Here is an 18406-nt window from a genome sequence, read left to right as displayed (position 1 = left end):
TGTCTATAATTAGAGACAATGCTTTTAAACAGGTAATTAGGTTTAAATGAGGTCATAAGGGTGGGGCTCTAATCCAATATGACTGGTGACTTTATTAGAAGAGGAAGAGACGGTAACGATGTTCAAGCACAGAAAAAAAAAAGAAAAAAAGAAAAAAGGCCAGAGAGAAGGTGTCCATCTGTAAGCCAAGGGAGACAAGCCTTAGGATAAACCAATTCTGCTGGAATCTTGATCTTAGACTTTCAACCTCCAAAACTGAAAAAAAAAATTATTTTGTGTAAGCTACCTAGTCTGTAGTGTTTTGTTAAGGCAACCCTAGCAAACCCATGTGTAATGCCAAGGATAAATCTAATTGGAGTAGTAGTTGTGTTCCTTATTAAGCCTTGAATAAATGCACAGTAATTTATAGATTGCATTAAAAGGGAAACTATCTATGTGTCTGTTGTGAATGACATCAAATGCATACAATTTCTTCTTAGGAAAGAGCCAGACATGGGAAGTTAGTTCATCTCTCAATCTAAAACTAGAGCAAAACACCATTGCTATTAAGACAATCTAAAAATTATAAAAATCCCACTCTAAAAAAAAATCTGTTAGATCTTTAAAACCACAGCATACCTTCATTCTCTCAATATGCAATACCACAAGGAAACTTCATTTTCTTCTATTGGAACATTTTAGGAAAAATTTTGGTCTTTGGGACTTGCATGATGTAACAATTCACTAGCTTGTGATACCGATGTTTTTATTAGGGGCACACTTCTCTGCATCCTCAAGGGCAAGTCTCCATTCTGATAGTTGTCTGCCTGCGGCCTGCTTCGCTTCCTCCAGGCAACTAGAGGGGCGCCCGAACTGGGCCTATCGAGCCTCCTAATGCACCTGCCCTCCTTCCCCCAGCAGAGCTCCTCCAGGCAGTAATCAGAGCGCTTTTACTTGTACACCCCTGCATTGTTCGGCGACACACTGTAGGCGTATTTGTAAAATAAAACCAAACAACTCTATGATGAACTTTCCCTCAGGATTATAAGTCCTTGCAAAGAAAATGCAGGAAATTTAAATATTTTTTTTAAACCTCAAAACCACTAACAACTTTAACAAAACACATTTGAGTTTTTCTTGTTACTGCTGCACCTTCATTACACGGATATTTAAGAATTAACATGGGGTCAGAACATTTTTTTTTTAAACACAGTTGTGAGAAATGCTTTGTCATTGCTGATGGTCCCTGGACACATTACAACGTACTCTAACCTACAAATTAGCCACTCTACTGAATAAAGTGTTTTAAAATGTGAGTCCATAAATGCCCTAAAGAAGCTAAAATTATGTTAATACATAGAAATTTAGCTTCTTATAGTTATTAATGAGGGTTCAGAACCTGGTCTGAATCCTTGCTGCTCAGCTTTCTCCCGCACCTGAGCGCCAGCCACAAATCCGAGAGTGTTTCCCTGGTAACGCATTCAGTCCCTGTCCCACCCCGCCCCTTCTCTTCTCGCGAGAAGAGATAAACCGTTCTTCCGGTAATGTAGACCTGTAAGCAGGTCTCTTTCGCCTTACAATTGGCTTCGCGCATGTGCAATAGAGTGGCGCGAGTCAGCGGCTTCCGGCCAGAGATCATGGTGCGTTTTCGGGGTCATTTTTGTGCTTCCTGAACGCAAAATACACGCGGGCCGTGGGGATTCAGTGCCTGCGGATCTGCTGCGGGCTTAGCCAAAGTGGGGGACGTAGCCCGGTGTGCCGCCACCCTTAGAGGAACGGAGGAAAGAAACAATAGGGGTTGCTGAAATTGGGACTGGGAGAGCCAGGGAGGGAAGCTCGCTGGCCTGGGGAGTTTTGACTCCGGCTGGGTGGCGGGAAGGGCACTGCTCTGTACGCAGAGATGCGACTCCATATAACGAACAAATCTTACACTTGTCCGCAAGAGATGAGGTCTAGCAAAACAAAGAAAATGTAAATCCCACTGTAGACCAAGACTGAATGCATACTTCTCCCCACTCGCCCTCAACTCCTCACATGTATACTGGCCCTTCTAAAATTTAGAAACAAAACTGCGATCTCTGGCGTGTATCCGCCTGTGCAAAGTGAAGAGTATGGGCAGTTAATGAATTCTGCATAAGGCTTTATTTAGGAGTGCCTTTAAGGGCTTATTGCGTAAATGGAGTAGTTTCTCCCAAAACTTTGTGTTTGAATTTCTTAAATTAGCCCTTGGGCTAGTCCTTGTGACATATTTAAAAAAAATATAGAGTAATTGCAGACATGACTACCAACACATAAATTACAAACTAAGACATTTTTATTTATTGGAAGCATGAAGTTGTTTTCTAAAGTGACCAGCCACTTCTTTGTTGATTACAATACAGAGCTAATGAGTTTATAATTTAGGGTTCCCTTTTCATATACTAAAATGTAAAAAATTTTGGAAAGACATTTTAAAGATGAGGGAAAGTATGTGCAATTTTTACTTACTGTTATAAAGGACACGAGTGTGATTTCTTAAACGGAGTAGTTTCTTCTGATTAATTCTTGTGCTTTTTGTTTTTGAATAGATGCAAGGGGAGTCTAACCCTAGTGCTTCCCTTATTGACAGAACCATCAAGATGAGAAAAGAAACAGAAGCTAGGAAAGTGGTTTTAGCCTGGGGACTCCTCAATGTGTCTATGGCTGGAATGATATATACTGAAATGTAAGTTAATTAGGAAAAAAAAAAATTTAAGAGGCCAATGGTTGGTCCCACAGGTGTTTGTGTTTGTTTTTGTTTTGGTGTGTTTTGTATTTTAAAGACATTGAAAAGCCTTTCTAATTTTTTCAGGACTGGAAAATTGATAAGTTCATATTATAATGTGACATACTGGCCTCTCTGGTATATTGGTAAGTCATTAATTTTCACTGTGATTTAGAGTTACTGTCAATGAAAAACTGCACACAAGTTTAACTCAACTTAGTATCCATGCCTTCATTCAACAAATATTTGAGTGCCTACTATGTCCCCAAAACTGAATGCAGCAGGGAGGGAACAAAGTCCCTGCCCTTGTGGAAGGAACATTCCAGTAGAGGAGACAATCGGATTAAACAATACAATTCTAGATAATAATGAGGTCTGTGAAGAAAAATAGTTTGGGTGTAGTGAGATTTGTATTTGTTACTCTCTCTGAAATGCCTTCCCTACTTCTCTAATTTTTCACCTTTCAAAACCAATCAGATTTCTACAACGTGGATGCCTTCCTCAGTCTCCTTGTTTCTTTATCTCCCTGTCTGCTCTTCAGTCTTTGGGTATAGAGTCCTATGGCCATTAAAGGAAATTCCATCATCTAATATACACATTAATCTAAAGTCTGTGATAGAAGTGGTGTGGAAAATGGAAGAGCAAGAGTTTTGGAATCTGCATACTGAGTTAGAATCAATAATTAGCTGTGTGCTCTTGCAAAATCACTATTTCTCTACAACTGTTGGTTGATCTTTAAAGATGAAAATGTTTATTGTACTAGTTTTAAGGATTAGTGATAATATTTTGAAACTTACTAGTAAGTACCCTACATATAATAGACATTAAGTGGTAACTGATAGGAGGAAAAAGTTTTCAATTTTGTTAATTTGCTAAAGTATAAAGAGTTCTGTTTGCCCTTTTAAATGTTCCACACACACACCCTTTAAAAAAAAAATTAATTATTGTTCTCTTACAGAGCTTGCCCTTGCATCTCTCTTCAGCCTAAATGCTTTATTTGATTTTTGGAGATATTTCAAATATACTGTGGCACCAACAAGTTTGGTTGTTAGCCCTGGACAGCAAACACTTTTAGGGTTAAAAACAGCTGGTAAGTGTTTGCATCTTTTGCACAAGTTGGGGAAAGGTTGGCAATAACTCTTTCTCAGTTTAATTTTCCCTTTTCCTAGACTCAGCTGCACGGGGCTTAGGCCATCTGGTTCAACTATATTAAGCAGATCTATAATATATTGTCTTAAGACCAGTGACTATTCCTATTTATATAAATTAAATAGAACTAGCAATCAATAGCCTCATGAAAGTTTATTCTGTTTAATTATAATTAAAATTAAATACTGATGCTTGCTGCATTAAAGCTAATTTCTTATTTTGAACTCTGGAAATGGTAAACAACTAATTTGTGTCTTTTGGTAATAATACTTTATGTAATTGAACAACCAAGTTCTCTCTTACTTTCCTTTTTTTTTAATAAAAAGATTCAGTTCATTAAATGTTTTAATAGAAATTTTATTTATATATACACACACATTTTATTTATTTGCCATTTATTTATCTATCTATTTCTTCTAGTTGTACAGACTACTCCTCCACGTGACCTGGCAGCAACCCAAATTCCTCCCTCTCCACCTTCTTCAATTCAGGGTCAGAGTGTGTTGAGTTATAGCCCATCTCGTTCACCCAGTACCAGCCCCAAGTTCACCACCAGCTGTATAACTGGATACAGCCCTCAGCTACAAGGTCTATCATCAGGTGGCAGTGGTTCTTATAGCCCAGGAGTGACCTACTCACCCATCAGTGGTTATAATAAGGTAAAGACTCTTTTCTCTTGGCCAGTCAAGTTATTTTAGAATTTGGAGGTACCTATACAATATAGTGAGTTGAAATTCCTCATTTCATCAATGAAGAAATGGAAATTGCCCATTTAAGAGCCAATAATAAACCCAGATTTCTTAACACCTAGTTAGAAGGTTTTTTTTGTGTTATTTTTTTATTGATTTTTAGAGAGAGAGGAAGGGAGAGGGAGAGAGAAGAGAGAAACACCAATGTGCAAGCATATCAATTGAGCCCGAAACCTGGCACGTGCCCTGACCAGGAATCAAACCTCTAACGTTTTGGTGTTTGGGACGATACTCCAACCAACTGAGCCACCCAGCCAGGGCTATAAAGGATATGATAGGAAAATGTTTGGTTAACTTTAAATAAAACAGGGACATAAAATTAAAAATTGATAGTATTGTCATTTATGTAAAAAAAATACATTGACATAGCCATATACATTTAAAGATTTGAAAATACATAAAATGTGAAAAGGGATTATATTATCTCTGGGTGGCAAAGTTCTAAGTGTGACTTATTTTTTTCATACTTTTTAGGTTTTTTTAAACATGCATATGTTATTTTTTAAAAAATAGGCTTTATATTTAGAGCAGTTTTAGGTTCCTAGAAAAATTGAGCGGAAGGTGCAGAGATTTCCCATATGCCCCCTGCACACAGGCACAGCCTTCCCAACTGTCAACATCAGGCACAAGAGTGGTACAGTTGTTACAACTGAAGAACCTACACTGACACAGCATTCTCACCCAGAGTCCATAGTTCACATTAGGTTCCATTCTTGATGGTACACATTCTATGGGTTTGGTCAAATATATAAGGACATGCATCCACCATTATGGTATACAGAGTATTTTTACCGCCCTAAAATCCTCAAGCTCCGTGCTCCTCCCCATTCAGTGTCAGCCCTGAACCTTCCTTTCTGTAAGTTGAGGGGGAGGGGTATCATATCAGCAGCAATCATCAACCTACCAATGGGATCTACTGAGTGATGAATGGATCGCTGTTTAAATGCTAAAAGTCACTGGCCTGACCAAACCACAGCATGGCCCCTGGGTTCCTGTAGAGATGGCTCTCAGTTTCCAACTTTCCCAAAAACGTTTGCCTCTTGCCTGATGGGGGAGGGAGTTTCTCAAGACCCCTGATTGGAGCCCGTTGAGCTCTCTCCCTGCCTGTATAGCTAGGTGTTATGAAGTGGGGCTGGGGACCAAGGGCTGTTACTGCCATTTGGAAATACTTGCCTTGCATAGATCCAGCCTTAACGTTTTTCTGATATCCTAGTGATAGCAGACCCTGCACAAAGTGATAGCAGAGTTAATACTGTGAGGAGACAAAATGATGAAAATGGTTTTACCGAAGATAATGAACTATCACATAATGTTTGCATTTTACCATTGATTTGAGTGCATCCCTAGAAAACTGAATGTAACAAAAACCCAGGACATTTTTGGAAATTGTATGCTCTCTAGCAACTTTGTGTGAATTTTTATACAAGCACTGTTTTATGAGTTATATAAAATGTATAAAAATAGAAAATAAAATCCCTAAATTCCACTTATTCATCCTTCTCCCAACCCCTGACAACAGCTGATCTTTTTATTGTCTCCATAGTTTTTTTTGTTCGTTTTTTTTGAATCCTCACCTGAGTCCCAACCAGGGCCTGGGCTAGGGAGGAGTCTGCAACCAAGGTACATACATGCCCTTGACGGGAATCAAACCCCAGACCCTTCGGTCCACAGGGCCGATGTGGTATCCACTGAGCCAAACCAGCTATGGCTGTCTCCATAGTTTTGCCTTTTTCAGAATACCATGTAGTTATTGTATTGTATGTAACCTTTTCAGATAGGCTTCTTTCACTTAGTAATATGCATTTAGATTCCTTTATGTCTTTTCATAGCTCCTTTTAGTGCTGAATAATATCCCATTGTCCAGATGTGCCACAGTTTGTCTATTTACCTACTAAAGTAGGTTGCTTCCAAGTTTTGGCAGTTATGAATAAAACTTAAAAACATCTGTGTGCAGGTTTGTGTGGACATAAGCTTTCAACTCCTTTGGGTAAATGCCAGGGAGCACGATTGCTAGATTGTATGGTAAGAGTATGTTTAGAGTATGTTTAGTTTTATAAGAAACCACCACACTATCTTCCAAAGTGGCTGTACCATTTTGCATTCCCACCAGCAATGAATGAGAGTTCCTGTTGCTTTATATACTGGTCAGCATTTGTGTTGTCAGTGGTCTGGATTTTATTATTGGTGTATTACTCTTTGAAAGTCAAAAGCCAAAACAAAAGTAAATTTCAATTAAATAAAATAAAGATTCTTATTTTTATAGTTGACAAGTTATAGTCCCTCTCCTTCTTCGTACCCTACCACTGTTGGGCCAGTGGAGAGCAGTGGATTGCGATCTCGCTACCGTTCTTCACCCACTGTCTATAACTCCCCTACTGACAAACACGACTACATGACAGACCTACGAACTTTGGATACTTTTCTTAGAAGTGAAGAAGAGAAACAGCATAGAGTTAAGCTGGGTATGTACATATATTTTTAGAACTAATATATATGGTGTCACTTTACAATACATTATCCTTAACCTATTATTTCCGTTACTTGATTACCTGTACATAAATGTTTAAATCTTTTTTACCTATATACCTTGTGTAGCTTAGGAGAGAAATACATTTTGTTTTTATATTTTATGCAGTTAGAGTTAAGTTCCAAATTTAAGAAGTAAAATAAAGCTGAACTAACAAATCTTGAACCTTTCATCTACATTTAGATTGAAAGCTTTTTTATATAATGTAAGTTATAATTTCTATTTAAAAGTTAAGACTATCAAATGTTTTTTGAAGTGGTGGGTATAGCAAAGCTCAGTGATGTGATAGTTGTCTCCTTTGGGAAGGTTGGTGTGGCCTGGAAGGATGAAGGACAGAGCAGGGATTTACGCTGGAAGTGCTGCTGTTTTTCAAAACATTTTAAACTTATCTTTAATTTACCTTGGGAAACAATGTTAGAAAATGTTAATCTATTTGTGGTGGATTTGATTATTACAAAGTCAATTACTTGACACCAGATTAGGTTATTGAGCAGAGTAATGATTTTCCCCCTCAGGAACTTTCACAGAAAGCACATTAGGTGCTAAAGCATGGCCACAATGAGGAAGCCAGTTATTGGACCATGGCTCTTGTGTCACTTTAAATCTCTCCATTGATTTTTAATATAATTTGGCCTGGAATTGCCACAAATGTCAGAGAAACAAATCAATATTATCTTGTTATTTGTCAATGCGTGCTATTTCTTTTAAATTTTGAAATATTGCAAGAATACTGAAAACTATAGGATAAAGTACAAAGAACAATCTATTAACCCTCTACATATCTTTGTCATAGCCAGAGTTTTTCTGACTTGCATTTTTATTTCTTCTTTGACATAAAGGAGTTGTTTGGAAATATTGTTATTATTGATTACTGTTGCTTTTAATTTCCAAATATATGAAATGAAAGGCTTGTTTATCTTTTTTCTATTCTCTAAGTTGATTGTACTATGGTTAGAGATTCTGATCTGTATCCTATTGATTTTTTGGTATTTTTTTCAGACTTGCTTTTAGGCCTGCTGTGTGATTACTTTTTATAAATGGTTCTTGTTATATTGAAAAAAAATGCATAGTCTCAAATATTGGGCTCCATATTTGTTCATTTAGTAAGCTTTTTGGTGGTATTCTTAAGTTCTTTATTAATTTTTGTCTGCTTTATCTATTAGTCACTAAGGAAGTGTGTTAAAAACTCTCACTGATTGTCTTCCAGTAAATATCTCCTCGTAATTGTGTCAAATTTGCTAAGTATCTATGAGATTATGTTAAGTGCATATAAATTCAGAATTGTTAATATCTTTCTGGTCAATTACTCCTTTTATCACTTAGGCTTTTTGCCTTCAAGAATTTTTTGTCTGACATTAACACAGCTGTACTGTTTTCATTTGGTTAGCATTTGCTGGGTACATCTATGTTTATCCCTATACTTTTAACACTTCTATGCCCATAGATTTTAGTTAAGTATTTTGTACAAATTAATTTGTAAATAATAAGTATTTTGGGGGGTAGCTACTTTGAGACTATACAAATATCCTCTTTCTCATCAAATTTTGACTTTCTAGTTTTAACATCCTTTTGAGATTATTTTCAAAATTATTACTGTTTGTTGTCATGGCTTTCTAATTCTGTCATTCTTTTAACATTTATACCTTATTTGTTTAAACTTTTTTTGTGATAAGATATACATAAGATTTATCATTTTAACCATTTTTAATTGAATTTATTGGGGTGACATTGGTTAATAAAACTATATAGGTTACAGCCCAGGCCCAGTGGCTCAATTGGTTGGAGCATCGTGTATACAAAAGGTTGTGAGTTCAATCCCCAGTCAGCACGTATGGGAGGTAGCAGATCAGTGTTTCTCTCTCTCTCTCTCTCTCTCTCTCCCTCTCCCTCTCCCTCTCCCTCTCCCTCTCTCCTTTCCTCTCTCACTAAAAAAATAAAATCATTGGGTAAGGCTTAAAAAAAAATTACATAGGTTTCAGGTGTACAATTCTATAATATATCAACTGTATATTGTATTGTGTATTCATCACCCCAAGTCAAGGCTCCTTCCATAATCACATTTTGACCATTTTTAAGTGTATAATTCAGTGGTATTAAGTACATTCACATTGTTGGGCAACCGCTTTTCATATTTATTTATTGGCATTGTACTCTAAGATGAATCTTTTTCTTCTTCTCAATTATGTCATTTATTTTAATGGTTATATTGTCTCAGATTTGGCTAGTAGGCCTCTGACTTCAGTGTTCTTTAGACATGACATTATTCATTCTTAAGCACTTTTTTTTTTTTAACTTTTGCGGACCACAAGATATTTCAGACTCCTTTTTTTTTTTCCAGCTTTATTTTTTTTTAAATAAATCTTTATTCAGATTATTACAATTGTTTCTCCTTTTTCCCCCCATAGCTCCCCTCCACCCCGTTCCCACCCCACCTTCTGCCTTTACCTCCCCCCACTGACCTCATCCATAGGTGTATGATTTTTGTCCAGTCTTTTCCTGAATCCCCCCATACCTCTTTCCCCCTGAGAATTATCAGTCCACTCCCTTTCTATGCCCCTGATTCTGTTATATTCACCAGATTATTCTGTTCCTCAGGTTTTTAATTCACTTGATTTTGAGGTTCACTTGTTGATAGATATGTATTTGTTGTTCATAATTTTTATCTTTACTTTTTTCTTCTTCCTCTTCTTTTAAGAATATCTTTCAGCATTTCATATAATATTGGTTTGGTGGTGATGAACTCCTTTAGCTTTTAATTATCTGTGAAGCTCTTTATCTGCCCTTCAATTCTGAATAATAGCTTTGCTGGATAGAGTAATCTTGGTTGTAGGTTCTTGCTATTCATCACTTTGAAAATTTCTTGCCACTCCCGTCTGGCCTGCATAGTTTCTGTTGAGAAATCAGCTGACAATCATATGGGTGCTCCCTTGTAGGTAATTAACTGTTTTTCTCTTGCTGCTTTTAATATTCTGTCTTTGTCTTTTGCTCTTGGCATTTTAATTATGATGTGTCTTGGTGTGGTCCTCATTGGATTCCTTTTGTTTGGGGTTCTCTGCGCTTCCTGGACTTCTAAGTCTATTTCTTTCACCATGTGGGGGAAGTTTTCAGTCATTATTTCTTCAAATAGGTTTTCAGTATCTTGCTCTCTCTCTTCTTCTGGCACCCCCATAATTCTGGTGTTGGTACGCTTGAAGTTGTCCCAGAGTCTTCTTACACTATCTTCAACTTTTTGGATTTTTTTTTTGCTTTTTGCTTTTTTGGTTGAGTGTTTTTTGCCCTTTTGTATTTCAATTCTTTGACTTGATTTTTGTGTTCCTCTTGTCTGTTTTTGGGTCTCTGTATAATATTTTTTATTTCAGTCAGTGTATGTTTAATTTCTAGTTGGTCCTTTTTCATATCTTCGAGGGTCTCGTTATATTTATCGGCCTTTTCTAGGATATTCTTAAAAAGCCTTATAACCGTGGTTTTGAATTCTATATCCAGTCGTTTGTTTTCCTCCATTTCTTTCGTTTGTGATCTGATTCTTTGACGCCGCATTTTCACTGCTTCCCTGAGTAGGGTAGATTTGTGTGCTAGGTTTCCTATATGGCCCAGTGGGTCGGCCTCCCCAGTTAACCTGAGGTGGACACTCTTGGTGCACCCCTTTGTGGACTGTGTGTACAGCTTTGTTGTAGTTAAGTCTTGATTGTTGTTGGTATCACTGGGAGGAATTGACCTCCAGGCCAGTTGGCTGTGAGGATCAGCTGTGTCTACGCTGGGAGAAGTTCAGTGCTGGAGACAACCTTATAGGATTAGACTTGCCAAATTGCAAAAGCCTCTTTGCTCAGCTTGGATGGGGTGGAGTCTCAGGGCGGAGCAGACAGTCTTGGCTTCCAGTCAGCCTTCCCCGCGGGCGCCTGAGACTCTGCCTTCCCCGGCTCCCGAGTCTCTGCCCAAGAGTCCAGATTCCCCCCCGCCACCCGCAAGAGCGTGGGTCCCCAGGAGCTCGCCTGGAACTGGGGTTCAGTGCAGTCAGAACTGGGGCTCAGTACAGTCAGGAGCTTCTGACTCCCTTCCACTAGGGAAAGCCTGTGGCAACCTCCGCAGCCTTTGTGCACACTGGCGCGCGCCTCCAGACCCCTGCCCACCGGGGCTCCCCCAGGTCTCTGAGTCTCCGGGTGCCTTTCTCTCTACCTGACAGTCCAGACTCCCCCTGTATGAGCCTGGGTCCACGGGGTTTCACCCGGAACTGGGGTTCAGTGCAGTCAGAACTGGGGTTCAGTGCGGTCGGGGGCTTCCTTCCCCCTCCCGCCAGAGAAAGTCAGCCAGGCTCTCAACTGCCCTTCCTCTCTGCGCGCACAAAGACCCTTTGCCGTACCTCCAATTCTCTGTGAGCCTTTCTCTTTCCTTCTAGTTGTAGAATTTCCACTCAGCCAGCTTTCCTGTGGTTCTGGATGGGGTCCGTTCTGTCTTTTAGTTGTAGTTTTGAAATTGTTGTGCGAGGCAGCAGTTTAGGTGCTTACCTATGCCGCCAACTTGGTTTCTCCCTGTATTTTTCTTATTACCTAGCTCTGGAGTCAGTCTGTTTCTTAAGAGGCCATAACTGTTTTTAGTGAAAAATAATATTTAGATGTTAATATCTGGGTATTGGATATGCCATGTTAATGGGGTGTCATTACTCTAGGTCCTCTCAACAGACAGTTAGGAAATGTATCTATACTAGAGACCCGATGTACGAAATTCGTGTTGGAGGGAGGGCCCTCAGTCTGGCCTGCGCCTTCTCGCAATCCGGGACCCCTCGCTCCTAACCACACGCCTGCTTGTTCCTTACTGTTTGGCTTGCCACTTCACTCGCCAGCCGTGAGCCCAGCTTCTGGCTGAGCAACACTCCTCCTGTGGGAGCGTGCTGACCACCAGGGGCAGCTCCTGCATTAACCTTTTCCCCCTGGTGGTCAGTGCACGTCATAGCGATCGGTTGTTCTGGTTGTTCCATGGTAAGGGTCGCTGGACTTTTATTATATAGGTATGTACATGCACATACACATCTATATGTATTTCTACATCCATCCATCTATATTAATCCATCAGTTGATTCTTCAATAACATGGGTTTGAACTGCATGGGTTCATTAACAAGTGTTTTGTTTTGTTTTTTCAATAAATATGTACAGTACTGTAAATACATTTTCTCTTATGATTTTCTTTTTTTAAATATTTTTATTGATTTCAGAGAAGGAGAGGGAGAGATAAAAACTTTAATGATGAGAGAGAGTCACTGATTGGCTGCTTCCTGCACACCCCCTACTGGGGATCGAGCCTGCAACCCAAGCATGTGCCCTTGAACAGAATTGAACCTGGGAGCCTTCAGTCCACAGGCTGATGTGCTATCCACTGAGCTATCCCAGCTAGGGCTCTTACGATTTTCTTAATAGCATTTTCTTTTCTCTGGTTTACTTTATTGTAAAAATACAGTATATAATACATATAACACACAGAATATGTGTTAATCGACTGTTTATGTTATGGGTAAAGCTTCCAGTCAACAGAAGACTATTAGTAGTTAAGTTTTGGCAGAGTCAGAAGTTATACATAGATTTTTGACTGGAGGGGTGGGATAGGTCCCCCTAACCCCCACATTGTTCAAGGGTCAACTGTATTAAAAACCTGGAGTTCATACTAATACTTCCAATTCCAATCCAGCCATACTGGGTTTATTCTAGCCTCTTCTCTCTTTCTGTATTTGTAACTTTCTCCAGTAGTGAGAAACCAGGCACTCATGTACTCTTTCTCACATACCCACATTTTTGCTCAAGAGCCATTTCATCCCTAAATAGTTCATATGCATCTCCTGAGAACAAGGACATTTTCCTTTCTATCTTAAGTATTTTCAATATGATTATCATACTAAAGATACTACCATTATTCATATTCACATTTCGTTCACAGTAAGGACCTTTGTAGCTTTTTTTCTCCCCTTTTACTAATCTAATTAAGGTTCATGTATTGCATTTAGTTGTCATGCTTCTTTTGTCTTCTTTAATCTAGAACACATGTTTTTTTGCGTCTTTTATGACATTTACATTTTGAAGAGGTCAGGCTAGTTGTATTGCACAATTGGATTTATGTGATCATTTTCTCATTAGATTTAGTTTAAATATTTTTTATCAAGAATGTAGTTTAGGTGGTGATGTGTTCCTTTTAGTGTGTGACATCAGTAGACACATGATATCTTCTTGTTCCTTTATTGATAATGTTAAATTGGATCATTGGCCAAGGTTATGGCAGCCTGATTTCTCCATAATAGCTTTTCCCTTCTGTAATCCTCCTATATAATAAAAGGGTAATATGCAAATAGACTGAACGGCAGAACAACCAACCAACCAATCAAAGCGTAATATGCTAATGATATGCTAAGGCTGCTCAACTGCTCGCTATGACGTGCACTGACCACCAGGGGGCAGACAGTCAACTGGTTGACAGGTCGCTATGACGTGCACTGACCACCAGGGGGCAGATGACGGGTAGGTTAGCTTGCTGCTGGGGTCCCGCTGATCGGGACTGAGAGAGATGGGCCGGACACGCTCTGGAGCCCTCCCGTGGTCCCTTCCCGTCCCAATCATGCACCAGTGCGTCCCTCAGCCTGGCCTGCACCCTCTCGCAACCCAGGACCCCTCGGTGGATGTCAGAGAGCCGGTTTCAGCCCAGTCCCACAGGCCACTCCCCTTGGGAGGGTACCAGATGCAGGGCTCTTGGCTGGCGAGCCTCTCCAGATCGGGACTGATTGGGCATGAGCCTGCAGCAGGCACAGTGGGGCCAGGATGAGCGGGAGCAGCAGGTAGGAGCTGCAGGCAGTGTTGGACTACGGGTTTCGGCCTGATCCCTGCAGGCCACCCAGAGGGACCCCACCCATGCACGGATTCGTGCACTGGGCCTCTAGTTTATAAATAATCTGTAGTGTGATTGAGACTGAATATACTGTTCCCCCTACAGCCTTTCAGCAAGTGGTTTTAGCTAGCATCCATTGATTGTCATTTCCCAGTAAGTTAATATAGTGGTAGTTTCACAATGGAGACTTTCTAATACTTTCATTTCTTCTACATTTAGTCGTTTAGCATTCTTCTGTAAAGAACTTTCTGTTTACCCCTCACCCCACAGTTTGTTCATTTTAGCCAGTTGGGACTCATGATTGGTTCTTTCTTTAGCAATGTCTAAACTGCTTTTTAATTAACTGAGTTTTTTAATTCGTATTTTTTCATTTTTCAGTTTTATTTGGCTTTCTTTCAAATATGCCTGATTTATTTTAGAATATCTTGTTTTGTTTCTGTCTTCAATTCCTCTTCCTATCTCAATCACTTTAAACATACTTTAACAAAGCCTCTGTCCAATAGTTCAGTTATATGATGTTCGTGGAGGTGAAATACTAACATTTTTTTTATCTTGTGGATTCATGCTTTGAGCTTGTTTCCTTGTGATTTATCTGTTTTTTCTCTTGTGTTTTTGGTAGGCTCATCTTCAGTAGAGTTTTATCTGTGCTTTTTCTATCCTGGGTGGGCTGGATGTAAGCCTTGTTTTCTCCTAGAAGTTTGTATATGACTCTGCCAGGTCCCTAAGGAATATCATTAACTTTGAACTAACTTAAGTAATGTCTAGGCTTAAAGGATTAATCTCCCAACAGCCTAAGACACACAAGCTTCCTTGTTATCTCCTGGTGCCCAGTGGTTAGATTATTTTCTTATCCACTGAGAATGTGGCCTTTGAGGTTCCTGGCCCTATGCCAGGTGCAAGGGATGGAGGTTGGAGAAAGGTCTCAATCCAACTCTCTACATCTTTGAGGCCTACATCTTTATTTCCTACATCTTCATTTCCAGTTCCCATTTGGCCACTGAAATCCAAGCCGATAGGTTTCCTAAAACCTACAAAATTCTTCAGAGCAGCCACAGTATCAGCTTACACACAGGCCACTCTGATTTTCAATTCTCTCTTCATTTCTAGCCACTGGCTGTTCCTCTTAACTTTTTGCAAGCTCCATTATCCATAGAAATAAAGTGTTTTATTTTAATAAACATTTATATATATACTAGGGGCCCAGTGCACAAATTCGTGCACCTTGAAAGGAATTGTGGGCCGTGAAGCTGCAGTGGGCACAGGCGGGTCTTGACCCATCCTCCACGCCCCCGCCCAGCCCCTCCCGCCATGGCCCCCTGGTCCCCTGTCTGCTGGCAGCCCACTCCTGCCACCGCTGCCCCTGCTCCCACACGCTGACAGTGCAGAGCAATTGGGGCCGGCGCCAGCAGTGGGTGCGAGCAGGTGTGAGCAGGGCCGGCGCTGGCAGTGGGTGCAAGAGGTGGCTGCCTGCCCCGATTGCCCCTCAGGAGCAGGGGGAGGGGGAAAAAGCCCTGAGGGGCTATCGGGGCTGGCTGCCACCACTCATACCCACTGACAGCACGGAATGATCGGGGCCAGCGCCAGCAGCGGGTGCGAGCACCGGGTGGGAACGTGGTGCACGGGAGCAAAGAATTTTCAGTAACTCACCCTGATGATAGTGACCGGTGCCCCGGCTTGGTCTGGCACCCCTGCTCATCTCCACCATCCCGCCGCAGCCAACGCCCACCATGTTCCGTGCGTGCCCCCGGTGGTCAGCGCACATCATAGCGACCAGTTTTTTGGTTGTTCCGCCCTTCAGTTTATTTGCATATTAGGGTTATATATATATATATATAGTCATTCCTCTTAGAAATTCTGCTAAGATTAAAAAAAAATTTCTATTTGTGATTTTTGTGTGTGGGTATGAAGTATCAATTGGTATTTTTTACATTAGTTAAACTCTAAAAAAATAAGCCCTTTATAAGTATACTAGAGGCCTGGTGCACGAAATTCGTGCACGGTGGGGGGGGGTGTCCCTCAGCCTAGCCTGCACCCTCTCCAATCTGGGACCCCTTGAGGGATGTCCAACCGCCTGTTTAGGCCCGATCCCAGTGGATCGGGTGGTCGGACATCCCTCTCACAATCCAGGACTGCTGGCTCCCAACTGCCCTCCCCTGCAGGCCTGATTCCCCCCCCCCCCAACTGCCCTCCCCTGCAGGCCTGCCCCCCCCATTTCCCTCCCCTGCTGACCTGGTCTCCCCCAATTGCTCTCCTCTGCTGGTCCAGTCACCCCAACTGCCCTCCCTGCTTGCCTGATCGCCCACAACTGCCCTCCCCTGCCAGCCTGGTCCCCCCCAACTGCCCTCCCCTGTAGGCCTGGGTCCCCCCCAACTGCTCTCCCCTGCAGGTCTGGGTCCCCCCCAACTGCCCTCCCTTGCTGGCCTGGTTTCCCCCACTGCCCTCCTCTGCTGGCCTGGTCACCCCTAACTTCCCACAACTGCCCTCCCCTGCAGGCCATCTTGTGTCCACATGGGGACAGCCATCTTTGACCACATGGGGGCGGCCATCTTGTGTCTTGGAGTGGTGGTCAATTTGCATATTACTCTTTTATTAAATAGGACTAGAGGCCCAGTGCACGAAAATCGTGCACTCAGGGGAGGAGAGGGGATCAGCCTGGATTGCAAGAGGGCACAGGCCAGGCCAAGGGACCCCACCAGTGCATGATCAGGGATTGGGGCCAGGGAGGGATGCGGGAGGTTGGCCAGCTGGGGAAGGACCGCGGGAGGGCTCCAGGGCGTGTCTGGCCCATCTTGCTCAGTCCCGATCCGCCAGACCCCAGCAGCAAGCTAACCTACTGGTTGGAGCGTCTGCCCCCTCCCTGGTGGTGCATATCATAGCAAGCAGTTGAGAGGCCTTAGCATATCATTAGCATATTATGCTTTGATTGGTTGAATGGCCAACTGAACGACCAGACACTTAGCATATTAGGCTTTTATTATATAGGATAATTACCTTTCACAACTTGCTGTTTATTCAAATACTGTGCTAGGTGCTAGGGGAAAAAATACTCTGCCCTCAAGAAGCTCACATTCTATTTGGAAAGAGTTAAACGATGGCCCAGTGTTGCTTGGTTGGTTGGAGTGTTGTCCCATACACTGGAGGGTCTCGGGTTCAATTCCTGGTCGGGGCATGTGCCCAGGTTTCAGGTTTGATCACTGGTTGGGGCATGTGCGGGAGTCAACCAATCCGTGTTTCACTGTCATGTGGATGTTTACCTCTCTCTCTCTCCCCCCCCTCCCTTCCTCTCTCTCTCAAATCAATTTTTTTAAAAAGCATGTCCTCAGGTAAGGATTTAAAAAAGAAAGATAATTGACTTTAATGTGATAATTACTCCCATAATTATAGGATTAAGTCCCTAAATATAACTATTTACATTTCCCAGAAGTAAATTATTCAGAAATGTGATTAGCAGTCTCTTTTATTACAACACAGGAATTACAACAGGATATGAGTAGATACAGTATAGTGCAGGGAAGAGTGAGTTTAGTTGCTAGCCCAAAAAGTAGTTTATTAATAGTAGGCTGTAGTTATCCCATTTGGAAAGATTTAAGTAAGGAACTTTCTTAGCCTATTTATTTCCTGAATAAATCTTTTTGTTTTTGAATCATTTGAAAGTCTTAGAGAATAAAACAAGCTTAATTTTACAACCAAACCACTTTCCACCATTTATGATTATGGCTCTTAAATGAATACTGTTCAGAAATGTCTTTGTTAACTTTTAGCATAAGTAGTCCATGTTCTCTAAAGAAAAAATAATGTTAGGGAGGAGAAAAAAGAGAAGCGCCTTGAGGCTTTGTCTTCCTTGGTTGCCATTGCCTCTGTGCCTAGATACCCTGTGCTCATATACTAACTCTAGATGTCAAAATGCCTACAACACACTGACGCTCTTTTAATTAATCATTGTAGGGAGCCCAGATTCTACCTCGCCTTCCACCAGTCCTACTTTCTGGAACTACAATCGTTCTATGGGAGATTATGTACAAACTCTAAAGAAGTTTCAGTATCAGCTTGCCTGTAGGTCCCAGGCTCCATGCGCTAACAAAGATGAAGCCGATCTCAGTTCTAAACAAGCTGCAGAGGAGGTAAATGGAAAATAAAAATGACTTAATGTTTATGATTTACAAATTATTAGAAAGTCATCTTTTTTACTTCTGGAACTTTTTTTGTCCCTGTAACCTCCACTTTTACTGGCTGACAACATAAATCTGGCACATTAAAGACTGGAAAGGCTTCTGTCTTAACTCTGTACCTAAAATGGAATTATACTGCATGTTTTACTCTTTATGACACATAGTTGTCCTTAGTATCCTCCCTAAAACATTTTTCTGCATTCATTTATAAAAAGGTATCTCAAGTA

General features: G+C 41.0%; 1 protein-coding gene across 4 annotated transcripts in view; it reads left to right on the top strand.

Moving 5' to 3' along the window:
- The first annotated feature begins 1529 nt into the window (after nt 1-1529).
- The window catches only part of TMEM209 (transmembrane protein 209), a 59015-nt gene continuing 42138 nt past the window's right edge, over nt 1530-18406 (top strand). For 3 of the 4 annotated variants that reach the window (XM_080665568.1, XM_080665569.1, XM_080665570.1), the window contains exons 1-7: nt 1530-1619; nt 2547-2683; nt 2810-2868; nt 3681-3812; nt 4292-4530; nt 6884-7082; nt 17956-18131. In XM_080665568.1, the coding sequence (XP_080521694.1) occupies nt 1572-1619; nt 2547-2683; nt 2810-2868; nt 3681-3812; nt 4292-4530; nt 6884-7082; nt 17956-18131 (990 nt within the window). In that variant the 5' untranslated portion in view covers nt 1530-1571. The remainder of the gene's footprint in view (nt 1620-2546; nt 2684-2809; nt 2869-3680; nt 3813-4291; nt 4531-6883; nt 7083-17955; nt 18132-18406) is intronic. The other variant, XM_080665571.1, reaches the window with a different exon arrangement.

The sequence above is a fragment of the Plecotus auritus genome, assembly GCF_963455305.1.
Source record: "Plecotus auritus genome assembly, chromosome: 4".
NCBI classification, from domain to species: domain Eukaryota; kingdom Metazoa; phylum Chordata; class Mammalia; order Chiroptera; family Vespertilionidae; genus Plecotus; species Plecotus auritus.
The sequence above is the reverse complement of the archived record's forward strand: the minus strand, read 5'-3'. Positions and strand labels throughout refer to the sequence as shown.